The sequence below is a fragment of the Ambystoma mexicanum genome, chromosome 9, assembly GCF_040938575.1.
Source record: "Ambystoma mexicanum isolate Mex_15411 chromosome 9, UKY_AmexF1_1, whole genome shotgun sequence".
Lineage (NCBI taxonomy): Eukaryota > Metazoa > Chordata > Amphibia > Caudata > Ambystomatidae > Ambystoma > Ambystoma mexicanum.
The window spans coordinates 1,064,161,545-1,064,182,797 of record NC_090931.1 but is presented as its reverse complement, the minus strand read 5'-3'; the positions used below and the strand labels follow the sequence as shown (position 1 = coordinate 1,064,182,797).

Below are 21,253 nucleotides of genomic sequence, written 5' to 3'. Positions count from 1 at the left end.
CCAAACCCATCTTCTATGATTTTAGGCTTTGTAGCATATGGGAGCATGTATCTGATACTTTCACGTAACTACTTTTCAAAGTTAATAAAGAAATGACCTCACCGGTTGTTCAACATGTAGTCTGACGCATGATCGTACCATATAGTCCTGTTAAGGATGAGCGCCTGGAAACTGTCTCTGCAGTGGTAGTGGTGCGCGGTATAATTCAACATAACATGGTGTCGATTTCTCTGGAATTCAATCATTGTAACACTATTGCTCAGGGTGGGGGCATTTGCGGTATGCTGATATCAGAGGGTTGGGGGCGTGGGTAGGGGCAGGGAACACTTTATAGGCATTTCTTCAGTTTCTTCCCAATACTGCTCCGTTAACCCCTGAGCCGGTGAAACTGTGCTTGCCGGACATGCAACCTTTATTCTCCATGCAGTATGCGAGCTCCCAGTTTTCGATCGAATAGCGGTCTAACAAGGCGTTTCCTACAGGAAGTGAGCTTCCTCCCAAGTTCACTTCCTCATACTTCATCTATTGATGACATTGTAACTTTCATGACTGTTAACATGTGGGGCAGGCGCAAAGGGAATTGATGCACCACTCCTGTAAGATGGCCCATGGATTATTTTGCAGTTCTTATAAACACAAAGCACCTAATTGGCGATTGAGCGTATTGTTTCTAAGGCTTCTTGAGCCATTGCTCGAAGCTTTTTCAATGCCCACTGCAGCTGGTCAAAATGGCACTAGTCCAGGGCTTGTAATTAAATCATTGTTTCTTATGAAGGACCCTCCCCATGCCTTATCCGTAGTCTTGGTGTCTTCAAAAAGTATGCCCACAACCCATCCTGAAAAGAAAAGTCTCTTTGCCCATGCTTGGGCAGACAATTTGTAACATAATCAGGCTTGAAATATAGCTCACATTCTTGAACCTGCCCTTTTGGTTTAACATGGCATTTAAATTATTTTTAACTAATTTGTTTCAGTCTCCTACTGGAAAATGTATCAAATGGATATGTACTCCCAAAAGTACAGAATTAAGTGCATTGTCAGAGTTCTTTTCCTGTTCATAGGACTCAGCTGATGGTCATGTACTTCATATTGTACCGAAGTTATCCGTTGCCTTTATCCTTATAATGCACAGTTGGTCATAATCTATATGTACTGAGGCCAATTTGGGTCTTTGTTTAAACTTCACAAAGATCATGTAGTAGTGGTTGAAAAAGGAAAATATCGATGTTGGCTGACATAGACCGTTCCACAATCACTGAAATGTGTGCATCCAATTACGGTTTTCCTATGTAATTGAAAATTCATCAGCAAAATCAATGCAAAACACTATTTGGCCTGAAGATAGCTCAATGAGAATTTTCCAAGTCTAAATGTTCTCCATACATCGAGTACCTTTAAATTGGGTAGTAGCTGTTATTACATCTCCTAGTTATGTTATTTTGCGCTTATAACGCGCCATAGGCCGCAGGCATCAGGGCGCACATATAACGAAAGACAACAGACCGACAATGCTAACAAACCATGCACAGGGGAGAGGCTAATGAATATGAAAGGCGCAGAAATATTCACGGGGAGTAAGGAAGCCAATTTATTCAAATAAGCGCGTCTTTAGTCTTTTCCCGAAAGTTTGGGGGTTCTTCTCTAAGCGCATTTCTACTGGGAGGTTGTTCCAGGCTAGAGTAGCCTGAACCGGGAAAGAGCAACCTCTCCCCTGGCTTCTTTTGATCATTGGGCAGATGAGGCGAAGGGTGTTGTTGGATCTAGTTGATCTCCCTAAGGCTTGGGGTGTAAGAACGTTTTTCAGGTAACTAGGAGCACGAGGTAATCCAGCATGAAGCTTCATATAAGAACACTAACTATTTTCATCAACCCCCTGGCAGTACAAAGGATTTGCTACATAAATGACAGAAGCACAGTATTTCCCCTTTTGGTCAAGTTGGTTCATATTAATGTTGACTCTTCTACTGACTGCAGAGTGGACGGCTAAGCAACTCCTCATTCCTAGGCATGGTTGTGTCCAACAGACGTCATGCACATGACCTGAAAACCGCTCATCCTACCAGACTGCAATAGCTTCCTCTGGAGAACATGAAGCTAATGGGCACCCTGACTTAAATCTAACTACCATGTGCATCTAACATATTTCCCTTTTTATATATGATCCATTTTGCTTTTAAATGCCTCTTCGAGGTTATCTAATTCCCCTTCACATACATTCCCAAACAAATTAAACCTCACATTGGTATATTTGTGTGGCATCGGTTGACTAGAGGAGTAAAAAGTTATTCCTGATTTCCTTTTGTCATCAGTTACCAGGGTCTTGTAGGTTCCAACCCACAGCTAAATAGTGCTCAACAATTTAAATCCCTGATGTACCTTGGTGCTTCATGGATGTTTAGAAATGAGACCCCTTTCGTCCTTCCTCAAACCGGTTATTGAGAAGAAAATCTGACCCTATCCCAAAAGACAGTGCTGCCTCTTTGGTGGTTATGCCAAGCAAATTTCAGAAATTGCGAACTATTTTGAGTAAAAATACTGATGACAAAGAAGATACGCCTGAAATTGCGTAAATAAGAGTCTAGTTAACACTGGCTTTAAATATATTTTGTAATTGCAAACCTTTCAGTACATAAAGAATGACTGCATTGATCAATTCTGCAACATTGTTATTCGAAGATTTTCTGTTAACTGGAACTTGTGCCATGTAGCCATCACATCAGTTTAATATTATGCTTGTGAGTTAGTATTGTCTATTCATTTGAAATGTGTGTTCCAACTGCAAGCTTACATATCAACGTATTCCACCCCACCCTTGATTCCCTGATTTACTTCAAATATTAGGTTACTCCTATTTTTATTTCATGAGTATCGGCAGTAGATTTATGGAAATTGCGTTTGAACTGCTGAATTAAATGAAACTAAACATGACATTTGCTCTCTTTGCAGATGAAGTCCAATTCTGCAAGGAACCTGCGAAGGAGATCTGTTCAGCCTTCCAGCTCCTCTCCTTTAACTGGTAGACCATTATATGGAAGTGGCAGGAATGGTTTGAGCGATGCCTATCCCATTGAAGAGGATTTAGCAAAGCTGGAATCTGAGTTTCAGGTAACATTGCTTTTTCTTGCGTAAATGACAATTTACTGAGTGATTAGGAAGCGTGCAATTAAGTCGCCACCATATGGATGAAAATGCAGACCATCAGCAAGACTATTGGTCAGGGCTCAAAATTTGCACTCGCCACTTGCTAGGGATAATTGACTCTTGGCGAGTAAGAAATGGTGTGCTATGTGTATGTGTAGGATTGAGCTGGTGAGTGACTTTTTATGACTGGCTCGTACCTTCCCACTTGAAATGTTTACCTCTGCATTGTTTATGGGGAAATATTGCCATTGTTTGTTACCCCGACTTGCCTGGATGATGGATGTTGTAAATGTTTTAATATGTACTGTGTGGGCAATGGAATCCTCTGGAATTTATTAAATTGTTGCTTTTCAAAGGGCTGCGAAATGCTGGTATGGCCGAGACATTTGACCAAGTAATTCCATGGTAGCTGATTTGGCAACCCCGGTCCAGTTGCCAAATCAAATTTCAGAAATCCAAATATATGATGGCGTTTCAATGAACCAAGTAAGATTTGATAAGCAGGAGCTAAAACCAACTGTAGAGTATTGATTAGTAGCTTTCCAAAGATATAACTTCCACATGATACGTAAATTATAACTATTGGTCAATTACATATGGTCCATTATGCTTTGAGTTCTGAGGTTTATTATTGCACGTTTATACAAACTTCCAAACAGACAGCCATGTAGGTATAATTGTTTGACACCAGGTGGTCTAGTGAATCAAAAGTAGTTTCTGTTGTAGCCTTGTTTGCTTGGCACAAAACGCAGATAGGCTACAACCACGGGCTAAATGGCTCCTAGCAACAATTAAACACCCTTTTTAGATTTAGAGATGTGTTTAATATGTTTGTATCCAGTGTTTAAATAATGGTGTTTTTCTGCCTGTAATGATATTCCAATTCACATCCGAAGGGTGAACAGGGTCTGCCCTTCTGGAATTTGCACAATTTTTTACAATACTGTTTTCTGTGGCTGCTGCACATCTACACAGGAATAATGGACCTGTGTTTTCATCCATCTAGCTAATAAACGGTAACCTGTGTACTCCAGTTTTGTGTCCACTCATAACATTACATGCCTAATGAGTTGCATACAGTGCCACAAAACCAAAACCTATCGTAGCCTAAGAAAAAAAATCTGGAATACAAACTAGCCATACCTATTGCACACAGAGGCAGATACAAATCAACAATGTAAATCATACATCTGTACTTCTTGCTACGTCTGGTGTCCTAAAATGCCAATGATTCCACACACCCCAGATTATACCGCTCCACCCCCAAAGGAGTGGTAACAGTGAGGACAGGAAGTAAGTGGGGGTGGGAAAAGGGCTATTATTCAGGTGTGCAAGTCATTGAATGGACTCCACACACTCCTACTGCTCCTCACATCCTTTCCACCAATAGGATACCTTCTCCTTAGCTGAAAGCGAGTTTAGGCTTTCTATTCAATCTTTGAACAAAGACTTATTGCCCACCTCCCATACCTTCAAGGTAGCCTTTTTTGTACCGATCAGTTATGTTATAAGGCATTTGTATAGCGCCATTTACCATTGGTATGATTTCAAAGAGGTGTGTTTCTTTTTCTTTTTTTTTTTTTATTTGTCCATGGTTCACAAATGAACCTTTACAAAATATCAATAGAAGAAAAATTATTAGATACATTTTAAAACATTTTTTAAAATCATACAAAAGTAATTTCATACATAAAATATCTCCAAAGACATCTTACTAATAATCACAATGCGTTGTTTCCTAGTTCCTTTTCAATATGCTTCAGAGAAACCATCCTAGTGCAAAAATTAGAGGCCGATTAGTTACCATTCATCATTCTGGCCCACAAGACTTCCAAGAAATCTTCAAATTGAATGTTTACAAATTTCATGAGTAAATTAGTTCTTTGTATTTTGAACTGGCTACAGGTTAACACTAGATGTTTCAATGTGTCCACCGGTTCCTCACATAGTGGAAAGCGACATTTGAGAATAATCGCCTCATCTATATTCTTATTCCAATGAGATGTTCTTTCTCTTGTATGAAATAGGTTCATTTTAAACCTCATATATACTGATCTAATAGACCTGCACGGAAAAGATTCCAAGTAAGAGTGCTGTGGAAGCATATTCAATATGCTTTTTATAATTACTCATCTCTTGTACAGTCCGACACCAGTCATGTTGCGGTGTGTGTTGAATGCCCTCAGGGACCACAGTCCAGGTCAGTGGAGAGAGTAATGCGGTAAAACGTGCTAGGGTGCACTTGGTATGTGTGCAGCCAGTGTGGAATAAGTGGTGTGTAGCTGCATACTAGTGCTAGGTGTGGTGCAGTGGTTGGGTGAGATCAGTAGAATGTGTGCAGCAAGGCCAATGGACTTGGTTATCTACATTCTGGCAACGCTGGAGTTTGTGAATGAGATTGTGTGCAGCTAGGCCAATTTCGAGGGATATAGCTGCGTTCTAAAGACTGTAAGGTGTATAAGTATGTGTGCAGCGAGCCCGAATTAATCGATAGTTACATCTGCATTTTATTGTTTGTTGGTGCAGAGGAAAGAGTTGGCATAGTGGTGTGTTTCCTGCATCTGTGTACATTTCAGGGGTACCCTGTTGAGCTTCCAGTGCCTGCCGAGAGGGTGGTATGTACCTTTTGTATTTCCGGCTGTTAGGCTGAGGTTCTTCCTGTGTCTTGTTGGGTCAAATTGCTTTGGCGACGACGGACTGATGGTGACGAGATCTGACCCAACTCATGGCTTTACTGTATAGGTGCTAGAGATGTCCTTGGTTGGTAGTTCTGCTAAATATATTCCTCATAGTAGTGCTGCTAAATACATTCTCAGATAGTGGGATTAGCAAAGAATAAGTGCTAGGCAGTCCTTGTGTATATAGTGCAGCTCAGGGATTTCCAGATGAGTAGGATTAGCAAGCATGTACATTTCTTGGACTGATAGCGTAGTGCATAATTGCATGTTATGGATCAAGCTCATAAGAGCTATTAGTGCTTGGGTTACGAGTCTAGCGCAATCGGTCCAGAAAATTGGAGAAAGATTATCTCTTGGCCTTAGAGCGTACGGTATACCTGGCAGAAGAAGCCAGTGATTCAATTCCGTCATGTATGCATGTGCTATTATCATTAGGGCTCAAAGTCTGGGGCAAAGGCTGTAGATAAAGGAGGGTAGATATCATCTGGCCTGAGAGTCTATAAATGGGCTTGTTTTGAGCTAGTTACCACGCCATTTCTTGGTCGTGGTAAGTCGAGTGGTCTGGGCGTTTCTTTTTGTTTCTAGGCACAGAGCCAGGTTTTGAGTACCTTCTGGAAAGCCATATTGTCTTCGCTGTGTCTAATGCAGGGAGGCAGTGAGTGCCACAAAGTTGGCGCCAGGGTTGAGTAGGTGGATCTTCCGATCCTGGACGAATTTGAGGTTGGGACCACTAGGAGGAGGGCAGTGCTTGACCATAGGGTGCGAGTTGGGTGGTAAGGCGTAATCCTTTCTTGTAGGAATTTGGGCCATGCTTTGTGCACCACTCGGTGGGTAATGCATGGGAATTTTAAGCTGGCACTGCGTCCAATTGGGATCAAGTATAGGGTGTGGAGAGCAGGTGAGATATGGTCCCTTCATCCGAATGCGAGAAGCAATCTGGCAGCTGAGTTTTGTGCTCTTTGGAGTTTGTTTTGCTGGTAGGCTGGTACTCGGGTAGAGGGAGTTTGCATAATCCATTCTGGACATGACAATGGACATAACTGCTGATTACATAAATACCTTGCACTCCTGTAATTGCATATGTTATATAGTTTCTTGTAATTTCGTTAGTTGAGCTATTGCTTAATAGTTCTTAAGGTGCAGAGGAGAAACTACATCCCTGGCACATGGGATGTTTATGGGAAATTAGAAAATAGAAAAAGTTCCCTAGTTGGGGAACTCGCGTCCACTGCACACTCCGATTGTCTCAAAAAATTAGTTTTTTTGTTCCTGTTAATGATTTTTGTCTTCTTTGGTATCTCGTTTTTTTCAATTTGTGATATTCCAATTCCTGTTAATTCATGTTATAGTATCGTTAAATGTTCATTTTCAAAGTATTTGAGGTTTTCAAATAAGACACTTTTCAATTTGCTGATTTCATCATATGTGGCTCTTTAATGCTCAACGCGTTTCGAGATAAATCTCTTCTTCAGGGGCTGTCCTTTTCTGTAAACAACATTTTCAAAAGATAATAGTAATCAAAACATATTTGTTATCAGAATCATTTGTACAAACGTAAAAGATCCAATTTATCTGAATTAGTGATTCTATGGCTCAAGCAGAACTTGAGTTTCTGTCATTACATTGTGTATTGGGAGAAGATAATCATTCATATAACATCAAAATATTCATACCTTGTAATTCCCACTGTCTTTGTTAATATATGTATCATTGCTCATCACCATCAGAAATATTAAGGGTGCTGACCTGGGTAGTTTGTTTTCCTTTCTTAATTTAAAGGTCACAATCTTCTTCTTCGTTTTCCATAAATATCATTGTACAAGTGTACATTATGTTGAGTTCACGTCTTGCCGCCTACAACGTATGAAGTGTTTTTTAGGGTATGTTTACTGTGTTTCATTAACATTGATGTGGATTTGAATAAAGAAAATGACTTGGATGTCTTTTGTGCGTGATATGACAAAATTCCAGTGTCCTCATAGGGATTAGGGTGGTGTCCGTTGTTTCAAAACTCTTGGTCAACAGTATCCCAAATTTAATTTAGCAGATTTTAGGTTCAAAGTTCAAGCGGAAGCTAGTGACTGTCAGTTATCCCCGGGTTTTTCTATGAATAAATACAATGATAATATTCAGAATATATGGTTGCTGGATGTTTAAAGACCGGATCAGCGGATATCCTGATCTAATTGAATTTAGAGAGAATCTCTTACCACAGTTAACGCTCCTGTGTGCAATCCGTTATTCTGATAGTCACTTGTTCAATGGGTCACAAAATGGGCATTTATATCAGTGTCACTATGTGGCGATGACGTCATCTCGTAACGTTGTACGCGTGTGATGTCATAAATGTAAACAAAGTGACGCGCGGCACCGAGAATTTTCGATTATTCCATGGATATTAGATATAAAAGTTTAGCAGTAAAAACTGTTTGTTGAGCAGTGAATGGAATGAAGATGAATTTATAGTAACACCCAGATTAAGTGTTACCTAGAAAAAAGTCTATTTAAATAATGTGTGTTATGGGTTATTGTTATGTTCCATGAATTAAAAAAATGAGTGATTTAGAGAAGTCTTATCTAAATAGGTTATTTTCGTCCATCCTTAAGAGAGTGTGTTCTATTGCCCTACTTACATGTTCTGTTCTTATTAGTATAAAAAGGCTGTTGTACGGAATAGATTTTTTTTCTTTTTTGAAAAAATAGTCCTCCACGTAATTCTATGGAAATTGTTCACACCTTATTTAGCGGGTGACCTTTGTATTGTATTGTGTTTTTCAAAAATATCATACGTTTGAAATCACAAATGTTTTGCTCTTCTGTGATGATTCTTTTGTAAGAGGTAAGCTTGCTTGTCCTAATCCATTAGTCTTGTAGATAGCTACATGCTTGTATATAATCTTGGTTAGACAATTATCTTTTACACCAGTATATCAAACATATTAAAGGTCACATAGAAGGAACTCAGTTTGTGATCACTGTCTCTGTACATTCAATACATTACCAGTCTCCTGTCATGCTCCAATATTAGGATATCTTGAACAATTTTGGACATAAGTACGTGTTGATCGTCTTGGTCCTCAATAGGTTTTCAAAAGGCAGCCATCAAAGGCAGACTAGAAAAGAAGTTAAAGGCCATGCCAAAGTGTCTTGGCACAGCCTCCTCTGGAATGTGTGGTTTTGGCTGCTGCGAGCAGGAAAGCCCACTTGCACACAAAAATTTGCTGTATCACCAGAGAGCGAGGGCTTGAAATGGAAGCTGGGCGCATTTGGAAAAAAAGATGCAAACAGTAGGGGCCATCATGGTAAAAGCAGCCAACGCATTGGCGATCATGGCCAGGTATGATCGCGAAATCTGGCACTGATTAGCTCCCATCCTAGAGTACTTGCCAGAAGAAAACCATAGGAAAGCCATTGCTATTCTAAAACTGGGTGAGGAAGCATTGCTATTCTAAAACTGGGTGAGGAAGCCTCCGATCATTACATTAGTATTGGAACGAGGTTTAAACAGGTAGGCACGAGTGGTGCTACATAGGCAGGGGTGGCTGCGTTGCACAGATTTCAGGCCAGAAGTGCAGCATATAGTCGACATGCCTTTTGAAGCCGGCCAACTGTTTGGCTGCAAGATTGATGAGGCGGTTAAAGCCAATACCGACCCAGTTTAGTCCCTAATAGCATTGCAGGGCAGAATGACTTTTTGTCCCTTTATGGGGAGTATCAGGAAGGACAAGCTCCGTCGCCAATACCATTGGCTCCAGAATGTACAGTAAAAGCTTGTACTACTCACAGCCCTGCAAAATAGATTTCCAGGCTACCAGCGCCCAAAAGAATACAGCCAGCTACAATGCCATAGAGGATCCTCCGGCTCCCAAAGAGGTAGAGCAAAGCCTCAAGCGTGACTGCAACAGCAATATAATACAAGTGGGAGGGTAGGTGGCACGTCACATCCATCTGTGGCGCAACATAACAGACGAATGGGTACAAGTCGGTCAGCAGGGGCACCTGCTAGATTTCACCACGCAGCCCAAAAAATCCTTCCATTGAAATGTTCAACCTAAAGCTGCTCGGGCAAGAAGTGAAGCAAATTATGGCAGAAAATGTTATACAAAAGGGTACCAAAGCATCTTCAAGGCAAGGGAGTTTACTCCCGGTACTTTGTAGTAAAAAAAGCCAGATGGAAAGTGGTGTCCCATACTAGACCTGTGCAAACTAAACAAATTCAACAATAAACAGTGATTTGAGATGGCAGCACTGCAGCAGGTCATACGAACGGTGCAACCGCAAGACTACCTGGCGTCCCTGCACTTAAAAGATGCATACTTCCATATCCCAATACATTGTAAACACCGGAAGTACCGGTTTTGTGGTAGGCAACCAGCCCTTCCAGTTCAAGGCGCTTCCATTCAGGTTGAAGTCAGCGCTTTGAGCGTTCACAAAATGCCTAGCACCAGTTGCTGCAGCCCCCAGAAAGAAAGGCCATCACGTCTATCCATATTTGGCAGATTGGGTGGTAAGGGCGTCAAGCATAACTGGAGCACAGCAGTCCATTTCGGAAACCCAAAGCCTACTTCAACAACTTGGCTTTGCAGTAAACTTCAGAAGTCGTTATTACAGCCATCAAAGAAGCTTGTGGGTCCGGTAGTGTTTTGGAGCTGTGCCTGACTTTTGAGAGGAGTTGTTTTTTTACCCTCCCTTACCTGCTGGACGCCTTTATTTTGTGGGCACTGGTCAGCCCCTAAGTCTGCCAGTGCTCCCTTTCAGATTACCCTGCATTTATTTTGTAGCACAACCCCCTTAAGTGGAGTATGACAGGGATGGGGTATTTCATGTGGTGTGTGTGGTGAAATTGTATGCCTTTTTGAGATGTCTAGGACAGGTGGGTAGGAGTGAACTGTTAACTTATTTCTCCAGGCTCCAGCTTTGTTTAATTTTTTTGTACAGTGGAAAAAGGCCTTTAAAAACAAAAAAAGATTTTATTGAACATCAGCAGGTACAGTGAATTACATTGCATCACAGTAGCCAAACAGTATATGGGTTCTTCTCTTCCCCCTTCCCTCCCTCCTCCTCTTTCCTCCCCCCGACATAGAACATGCTTTGAAAGAACAACAAGTGTTCAGCACTTAGTATGTGCACATCTGTCAATTGATTTACATCGTTTGGGATGGCAGCGACCTGAGCGGCTGCTTGAGTTAACATGTGAACAATCTTATGCGGTAAAGACAACCTCCAAAATTGGGGCTTCAGGGCGCTCCTTTTATTCTGTTCCCAATACTCTAGAAATGGGAACCACATTGTGTCTATGCGCGTGTGTGTTTCCATTAGTGTTGCTGTAAGGCTTTCCATGTCAAATATCTCCTTTGCTTTACACAGCCATTCCTTTTTTGTTGGGAGCATGCTATTCTTCCACCATATCGTTAAACGCACCCGGGCTACTAGAAGTACGTTGTGCGGTAGCACTAAATATTCGTCTTCTTTGAGCTCAACTACAAACAGAACCAGGAGTGGGGTTGCAGCCCTCCCATTCCCTTTGTCATAAATCCAGTCCAGGATTTCCTTCCAATAGATTTGAACTTTAGGACACTCCCACCATTGGTGCCAATAGTTGCAAACCAGTGGGCAGCCCCACCAACAGCATGGGCTTACCCCGAAGTACATTTTCGCCAGTCTCTAAGTACCATTGCATGAGCAGCTTGCAGTTGTGCATTTTGTATTGAATCGAGATTGGTTCCAGATGGCTCTATATACTGCGGCCCATTCCTTTAGGTTGCTGCCCCGTCCCAGATCGCTCTCTCCCACTAAGCTTGTGTGTGCAGTGTTGGTAGGTGCCTCCTTTCCAGCAAGGCGCTATAAAGTTTTGCAACCAGCCCCTTGGAGCCAGTGTGAGTGTTAAGCATGCTATCAAATGGGATATGGTGTCTCTGGGGTTGTTTATTCCATCGTGGGTTTGTAAGTGCGCTCTTTATTTGCAAGTATAATGGTTGTATCTGTTGGCCTTGTTGAGGACTTTCTAGCTCTTCCTTGGTCAGAAAGGACCCTGCCATGACCAAACCCTGCTCGTATTGTGGTTGGAAGCGGATCGTGTCTGCTATTAGATCTCTAACTGAGGGTGCCCAGATGCAGCTTCGGGGAGAGGGCCATGTGGCGACGCCGCTCATGTCTGGTTTCTTTTTTCAAAGGGCCCAGAACGCTGGCAGGATTGGGTGTTCGCGCACTCTCCTCTGCAGTAATTCTTGGGCGACCCATAGCCATTCTCCCAGCGTGACTTGTGCAGTGTCCGTTCTCTAGGTGCACCCATTGCTAATCTGCTGGTTCTCTCAAATGGTCTAGTAACACACGGAATTGAGCTGCTCTATAGTACTATAATCTGGGTACACCATGCCCCCCTTGTTTTTTGGAAGGGTCATTGTTTTTGTTGTTCTGGGCCAGAGGCTCCATCGCTAACGCAAAAATGAAAGGAGATAGGTGACAACCTTGCCTTTTCCCCTGACTCAAGGTAAAAAAGAGGAGATGCCACTCCATTGACCACCACTTTTGCTTTCGTGTTGCAGAATATAGCTTGTGCCCCCATAATTTGTATTTGTATTTTTCCATGTCCACCTATTCCTCCTTAAAATCACTTCTTCACCCGCCTCCCTGACTTCTTTCTCCTCCCCACTCCATCTTCTGTTCCTTACCTCTCCCTGTCTCCCCAATGATCTCCACCCACCCTTGTACTCTCTACTCCCTTTTCTTTTTCCCTTTTCTCCTTCCTATACCTCTCCTCTCCTCTTCTTCCCAAATGCAAATTGTTCCACATGCTGTTTTTCTGCTTTGATTCATGTATATTTTATTACTTCTATGTTCCATATCTGATGTTTTCTGGTTGTTATGCTGTAAGGTGCATTGGAGTAAAGCGCTATATAAACAATAAAATAAAAATATAGCTTGTGCCCCCAAGTTAGCTTTTTGGAGGATATTTAACATAAACGGCCACTTCACCCTGTTGAATGACTTTTCAGCGTCCACTGAGACTAGGGTGGGGTGTGAGTCTTGAGGGTCAATTAGCGCCATTAGATCCATAGTTTTGCAGATGTTGTCTGAACCTTGCCGCTTATTCACATAGCCAACCGGGTCCTTGTGTATAATCTTCGGCAGGACTCCACTCAGCCTGTTTGCAAGGATGCTGGCGTAGATTTTGGCATCAATGTTTAACAGGGAGATTGGCCTGTAGGAACCACACTCGAGCTTGTCCCTCCCTTCTTTGGGGAGAACAATTATACGGGCCTCTGTGAAAGATGCTGGGGCCTGGCATGTTTTTATTATGTTGTTAAAGAGAAGAGTCAAGAAGGGAGACCAGGCTCCACTGAAGGTTTTGTAGAAATGCTGGGGTGAAACCGTCCTGCACTGTCGCCGATCCTGCCTTTAGTTTTGCGATGGCAGCACTTACTTCCTCTACTTTTATCGGGGCACTTAATTGGTCTCTATCTGGGCTTTGCAATTGGTCAAAAGTAAATTTCTCTAAGAAACCAACAATGCTTTCTTGGGTGGATGCGTTATCCAAGGTATACAGTTGTTCATAGAACTGGCCGAATCGGGCAGTGATTTCAATGGGTTTATTCATAGTTGCCGCCTTCTGGTCTTTAATTTTGTATACGGCTCTTTTGGCTCTCTACCCTCTTAATCTGGTTGCTAATAATGTGTGAGCTTTATCCCCTTTTTCATAAAACCTTTTTTTGACATACCGAAGATGTGTCTGTGCTTTCCCACTCCACAGTTCTTGGAGCTCCTGTCTGAGCTCCTTTATTTCTGCCAATGTTTATTTGGTGTTCATCGTCCCGCCAGACGGAACGCTTCTGTTTCTTATTTCGCTGTGCAGGAATGTCTCACTCAGCAGTCTAGTTATCTTCCTGAATGTCCCCTGTGCTTTCAGTTGCCCCCTTTGTGTTGCTTTTGCTGCCTCACATACACTGAGTCGTGAGATCTCGCCTGTGTCATTCATTCAAAAAAATTCCCTAATCTCTGCATGGAGTGATCCCCTAATCCTTGAAAAGTGTGTCGTTACAGAGCCATTGTTTGTCTGTTATCGTGCTTGGGCCTAATTCTAATTTTATGGTACACATGTCGCGGTCTGACCAACCCACTAATTCAATGGCTGCACTTTCAATGTTGTGCTTGTCTGGCACAAGAAAGATGTCATCTAGAAAGATGAAATTTATGCGGGTGAAAGTTTGGTGCGGGGGAGAGTAAAATGTGTATGCTCTAGTTTGCCGGTGGCGGGATCTCCACAAATCTACCAAGAAGTGTTCCTGCAAGAGAGGGGCTGGAAACCCTTTACCCAGGAGCGTAACTGCTCCTTCCCTATATGAAGCCCAGCCCAGAGCTGGGTCCATCACCATGTTGAAGTCTCCAACACAAATTGGAGCCCCCGTTCTCCATTTGTCTAGGAAGGAAAACCGCTCCTTACTAAAAGCGATTTGCTGGTTGTTTGGGTGCGTAAACTGAGCACAGAGTGACTGCCCTTGATCGAATTATCCCATTTATTACCAGCTACCTCCCGTTCGTGTTCTGTGGGTTTATTTGCAACCCCACTGATCCCCGATATAGCATTCCCACACCTCCCTTTTTTACTGGTCATGAAGCCCAGATGACTCCTCCCAGATGACTTCCTTTCAGGGTGATTTCCTCCCCACTCTGAAATTTGGTTTCCTAACCAAGTGGACATCCAATGTTGACTGGTTGAATGCCCTTACCAGCATAGATCTTTTTGGAGGTGAGGTGAGTTGAGGCCCTTTACATTTAGGTATCCAAAACGAACTGAATTATTCACCATACCCCTGGCTGATGGCAGATCTCATGGGTAGCCGTTTTTTTTACCCCCCATTGTTAGCTGTAGTTTGCCCCAGACCGATATGGCCTGGCATTTTCTGCCTCTATTTAGGTGTGCAGCCCATAGGAGTGTGCTGTGTATTGATCTGTAGAGGTGTGTATCTTGCTGAAGTTTCCCTGTGTCTGAACCCCTCACTTCCCCCCTGGAAATATTTATTCCCCCAGTTCCCCACTAGACCCCAGAGACCCCTGTGTAACTGGAGACGCCCTAGAAAAAAACATAGGGCCACACTAAGGGGGACTCCCCGTAACCCACAACATTAACTACAACAAGCTTGCTTTTAGTCGGCGCTAACATTCTGTAGCCAACACTTAACACGTCGGCTCAGAAGATAAAAGAGCAAAAAAGAAACGAGACAAAGAGAAAGGCATGCCCACATCTTCTTTCCACGGTCGTAACCTGGTCTCTCGTTCCCATGCCAAGATGCATCCCACCACTTTCTGATGTAGTTTGATTGTCTGTTCATGTCTGTTTTTTTGACCCCGGCAGGTCATGGTGTGTTTAACCTATTAAATGTCATGGTGACCTTAGCACGCCCCTTGTTAGCCCAGGGGCCTATTGGTATCCCGAGTGGTTCAGAGGACGACGGGAGCTCTTCCAATTCGACTCCACTTGCTCCCGCTGTGAGACCTTGCAGTATGCTGTTTGCTTCTTCTGCGGAGACTACACTATTTTCCTGGTTGCCATGTTCAAAGGAAATAACAAAGGGGATGCCCCACCTGTAGTGGATGTTTTGTTATCGAAGTCATGTAGTTAGTGGGTGGCAATCTCTCCTTTTGGTGAGAGTAGATGCTGACGGGTCCTGAAAAATTAGAACACGCGAGCCCTCGAAATCGATGTGATCCTGTTCTCTTGCCCGCGGCACAATTTTGACCATGTGCCTGTAGTGATGGCATTTTGCTAGGACCAACTTCGGACCATTCGAGGGGCTTCCTGACTGGTGCACTCCTTCAAACTCCAGGTCTGGTTTTGGGAGAGGCAGAGGGAGGGAGGGAGGAGGTGGTGAGGTAAAGTGAAGAGTTGACTAAGACTGTCACTTGCCTTTCCAGGCTCGACACAGGCCTCGTTTGGCGTCTCCATGAGGCCAGCCTTTTATGTGTATGTTAGACCTCCTCGCCCGGTTCTTGACGTCATCAACCTTAGCCACCAGATCTACATTTTTCAAAAAAATGATTGGATACCTAATTTTCTAGTGCCTCTACTGTGTCCTCGATTTTGTTGACTGCGTCCGGCACGGCGTTAACCGTAGCTGCCATGCCGCTTTTCAGCGACCCGATTTCATCCAGGAGTAGGCGGATATCTGTTTTTGTGAATCTGCTCCCAGTATGATTGGCAGAGTCTGTAGACGGTTGAGTCACCTTGTTTGGACCTGTGCAACGATACTCTTGTTGCTTGTTCGCTGTTGCAAGGTTCAATTCTACAGGTATGTACCCTTTATGGTAGCTAGTGCTTCTGGTGGGCGGTATTTTGAACTTTGCGCTTAGACCAATGTTTAATTTTGATTTCCTGCTGCGGGCGCCTGCGGTGATGGTGAGTTGCTCTACCGGGATTGAGTTTTGCCTGGATGTGCGTGCTGCGTTGCCGAGTTCGTTTTTAGGGCTAATAATCCATGGTGCCACGTGGGCTGGTATAGCGTGTGGATCAGTGTCTCCCTGGTAATAAAGTGCTCTCTGTCCTTCACCCTGGTGGCCCAGGGGAAAGGGTGGGCGGGGGTGTAGCCGCAGGACACTGCGCTGCCGTGAATGTGCTGCTTCCTCTTCACCGCTTATACTTCGTGCAGAGGGTACACAGTTTTTGCCTCCGATTGCAGTCAGGGGAGCTGGCTAAGTGCTGAGCATTGCATGTGATGTGAAGAGATCTCCTACACCTGTGTTGCAGTGCTTGGCTTGCGGTGTCGTGCATACTAGCACTCGTGGGCCGCTGTGTCTATAGCTTGGTATGGCAGGCTGGAGCGCTGCAAGGGTTGGAGCAATTAAGACTGGCCCTTGTATATAGGGCAGTGAATTTTGCAAGTACACAATTTGATGTGGCACAGGGTAATGTTGGCTGAGCCCCGGTAACCAGGTGCCCCGCCAAACCGGGGGCAATATGCCGCCCGCGACGAGTGCTCGTTTTCGAAGAGGCAATGCTGCTTCCCCTCCCTGGTTCGCCTCCCGGGCACTGACCTTTCCAGGGGTGCAGCTCGCAAGGGCATTGCCTGCCCCCTCCACTCTGCGCCGGACCCTCGATGTTGGGGCGATCTGCTCGTTTACTCTTTGCTGCGTTTGGGTGGCTCTTAGGGGTTTCTCCTCAACTGTTTGACACTGCGGATTCTCTCTTCCGATTCGCCACATTGAGCACTGGGTTGGGCCGTCTGCCCGCTCCTAAGCCAGCGAGCACCACAGCCAGGCCTCCGGGGTGGTCACCTGTCTGTGCCACGTTTGGGGTGGGGGGGTATCCCTCACAGATTTTGTCCAGGAAGCGAGGTGCCTGCCACTTCCCCTGTTCAGCAGCCTGCTCACTTTTTAAAACGGGCTGAGTTGGCTGATGTGCGCCACCATTCCCTTGTGGGTTATAAGGAAGATGAAATATCAGGCGGCCATGACATCTGCGCCCCCTTGTGGTATCCCGATAAAGCATGATTTAACATGATCTAGTCCAAATGGCTTCCCCATGTGTTTTAAGACCTGTCTTTGACCTTCTTGGTTTTTGGTTGCTTTCCTAACTTCCAAGGTCAAGCTCCCATATTAGAACGTATTTTCACAGGGTCCAGCCTGGACTCTCGGGCAAGGTGTTTTGTTTATCTGAAATGAGAGTTGGGACGATCATCAACATATCAGCCAGAAGATGTCTGTTGCTAAGGAGATGTGGGCTAAGTGGCTGTTCATGATTGGACAGCCCTCAGCAGTTTACTTGGGCAGATACTTTTCCTTCCAACCCTCACCTCACGCCGAACCACCTTTAGCCTGGAAATTGGATTAGAGGAGTCCTACAGCTCCTCTAGAGGTCTCACACTGGAGCCAGAATCTTGAAGACTGCTGATATTGACAACAGTGTCCAAACCAACTCTTTTGTCTTCTTGTGACTAGAAGACCCTTCTGACTAGTGGGACCAGTCATGCGCCTTGCACCAGAAGCCTGCCATCTGTGGATATGATGGTGGTGTTTTATAGTGGAGTTACTTCGCAACACTTTTTAAAAAAGGTAGCAGGCGCTCCTCTCCAGAAAGAACATGGCATGATAACCTGTTCTGAGATGAGTTTGCAGCACACGCTTTTTGCTCACTGTACCTTTCACAGATGGGAAATAGTCCCACATGGGCAGTCCAGCACCGAAATACTATGGCAATTCCTCTCTGAACAAGAGTACCACCGGCAACCCCATACACGTGTTTCAGCCTTGTTGGGCCTCATCAGTGAGGTGAAGCTGTGCCTCTCTGAGCACAGTGAGCAGGGAGTCCACGTCTGGTTGCCCCCAGGTAACTCAGGGTGACCAACCCCAAGTTCCTTGCAAATATTTTAAAAAAGGTAGCAGGCGCTCCTCTCCAGAAAGATCATGGCATGATAACCTGTTCTGAGATGAGTTTGCAGCACATTGTTTCAGAATACTTTTGAAAATACGGTTTGCCGATTGATCAAATAAGATTGCTTTCTAGGGGAATGTATACAATGCCTACCCCTATTCGCTCATCCTAACCCTTGTGGCCTTTCTTCTAACTACCTCATAATAAGGAATTCATGGTGGTATCCTTCAGTTTCTCAGGGTGATGATTGGACAGTGAATAAGATAACATGTTTCATACAATACATTCTTTGGTATTTGATTGGTGTAGCTCCTTTGGCCTTCCTGGGGCAGGCCGCTTCGGTCACTTTTGACCAATGAAATTGTGAAGTGTGAACAGTGTGGCAACAATAGTATTCTTGCATCTTGTTATCATGAGAACTAAAAGTTGGCACCATTTTACAGTCTCATCCTTTGAGCTGCTTCAACCGGCTTATACCGGCAGTATAATATTGCGACTTCTCATTGGAAACATGTAGCTCTTCTCCTTCCTTTCCCATGGTTTGTGTGTACGACCTCATGCGGTCTGCTCCTTGTCTCTTGCTCTGAAACCCATGCACTTGTCTAGATAATGGGTTTTCTGGCCGTGTATAAATGTGTGGTTTTATTGCTTAAAACATTTCTATAATTCATAATGTCATAATCCATGTACTTTCTTTAGGGCATCTTCTTTTTATGAGCTAGTGTCTTTGGATTTCTCTTTATCCTGCATGCCGAGTTCTCTCTGGGCTGAGGGCTTGTGTTATCCAGTTTTGTCTCTCCACTCTTAGGTGGATGTATTCCTACAGGCAATGTCCCTCTTTGGTCTGAATTGCTCTGCCCTGTGCATGTCTCTGCACATTACCTTTTCCCACCAGAACTGTGACCTTGTTTTAGTTTTTGAGCACATAGGCAGGAACTTTTTGTCATATTTCACTTGCTAAATGTGTTGGACCTTGTTGGACCATTCTTATTCGTGACCAATCCCTGCTCGGCATTCTACATTTTTCCCTTGCAGGGTCTGCTTCTATTAACAGGAGTCATGTTTCCGTGACTTGTGCCTGTGAAAGAATTTCACTTCATACTTATAACCAATTGCAGCGCAACTTTACACAGTGTTCAAGGCTGAGTTTCTCATGCGTGTGCTGAACCTGAATATATTTTTACTACTGAGACACTCCATGAGGTTTTGAGGCTTACCAAAATCCAGCTGGCCTACGAACTACCTTTGCATTGAGGCCTACTTGTCGTGCATTACAATCTGAACAGCAGATAATGCAGTGATCGTTGGTGTGAATGTACTGCTTTGAAAAACTGTGATTTAGCTAATGTAAATGTGAGCTTATCAAGATCTGCTGAAGTAAGCCTTTGTGTCCGCAATACAGTAATTCATTTAAGTACCAGACTGTAAGGAATGAGATGAAGAGATCTGTGGGAGCGAAAGGCATAATGTTGGAAGGAATGAAAAATCTAAAAATATGTAGACCAATTAAAAAAACAAGATTAAGCTAGGAAAAGAGTAGGAACGTCAGTAAGCAAGGATGGGAGACGAGGAGTGGGCTCATGGACACAGGTGGGCACACTTGGCTTTTCTCCATGAAGGGGAATTAGCCATAATGAATTGGGCTATTTTAGTCTGCCCCGCTTTAGAAAAATTTAGGAATATGATGCTACGGAACACGTGTGTTCGTAGGTTTACGAGGGACACTTTCAATGTTTTACTCGGTGCAGTTTTGTTTAAAGCTTAATGAGCACTGGGCAACTTCTAAAAAGATTAAAAATAAGCTAGTCTAATAAAAAAGGAACTCTATGTCACGCTCACCTGATTCCCACGGAGGCGCAGGTCTGGCTTCGAGTGCTGATGCTTCTTCTGTGGTGAAGCGCAGGACTCTGAAGATGGACTCACTGGCTCGCAGGAATATTCCCCTGTGCGTGAAAAGGGAGTATTACCTACTGACGGAATAATGCTCAAGCCTCCCACTCCCTTCCAACCGTCCACGATACCCTTCCTCGATTCCCCGTGAAGTCTCACCTTAGGGTCTGGAAGGATGAGTTCTCCATCCTGCTTCTGATGCAGGGGCGCGTTGAAACCCAGTTACTTCACTGGATTGAGGTTTGATGGGAGTTCAAATAAGCTTGACTATTCAGGTAAGGCGCTGTAAGAGTTCTGTAGCAAGTTCAAAAGTTCAAGCTTAATAGTAACGTTCATTGTCTTATTGCAGCAAGCGCTAACGCTTATGTCTTTTTCCCCTTACGGGCCGGGGTTTGGAATGCCGGAGATATGGCGCCGACCTGAAGTGAAACGTGCAGTTCCAGTAAATGACAGGTAAGTTCTGGATGAGCGTTCGGGTAATGTCTTTGCATTCGCTCATTCAATGTCTTTGTCTTTTTTCCCCATAGGGGCCGGGGTCCGGAATGCCAGGAAGCGGCAGGACCCGAAATGAAATGGGAATGACCCAACAGGTAAGTATTAGAAGGAAACTGAGCTTTTCCTATTCCCTTCCTTCTCTCACCTTGTGTTCTTGTCTTTTTCTCTCTAGGCTCTGGGAAGTGGCTGCGGATCCGGATGATCGCTGCTGAAGATGGAGGTGCCCAGGAAAGGTAAGTGAAATGCAGCGCTGCAGCGATCGAAGCGAAATGCTTTTAAAATGTCTTCCCTTTCAGGATCGTCGGTGTGAAGTCTCTGTGATGCAGCTTTAGCAGGTAAGGTCTTCTTTCTCTCCAATTCTCTCTTAGCAGGTGACCCAGGATGCTGACAGGCGTGGCTGAAGTCCAGAAGCAGGAGCTGACACGGTGAGCGTCCAGCTGCGAGGAGCAGAACAACGCGAAGCGTGAGTTGCTGATCGGGCGTGGTTTAAATAGCTTTGGAAGAAGTTCCAGGTATGTATCCTTCCACCGATCAGGTATGTACCCTTCCCCGACCACACCCAGGGGAAATTAGTTCCACAGGTAAAGTAGTTCCATTCAGGCCTCAAGAGGGCCTGGATGTAGCAGCATGGTCTGCATCAGGTAAGTGCACCTTAAAACACTTGAACACATGTCTAGTTTTATGA

The 21,253-nt window shown here is 44.1% G+C and overlaps 1 protein-coding gene across 2 annotated transcripts in view; it reads left to right on the top strand.

The window, feature by feature from the left end:
• MARCHF7 (membrane associated ring-CH-type finger 7) overlaps positions 1–21,253 on the top strand; it is a 966,353-nt gene that overhangs the window by 128,333 nt on the left and 816,767 nt on the right. For both annotated transcript variants that reach the window (XM_069616354.1, XM_069616355.1), the window contains exon 2: positions 2,947–3,105. In XM_069616354.1, the coding sequence (XP_069472455.1) occupies positions 2,947–3,105 (159 nt within the window). The remainder of the gene's footprint in view (positions 1–2,946; positions 3,106–21,253) is intronic.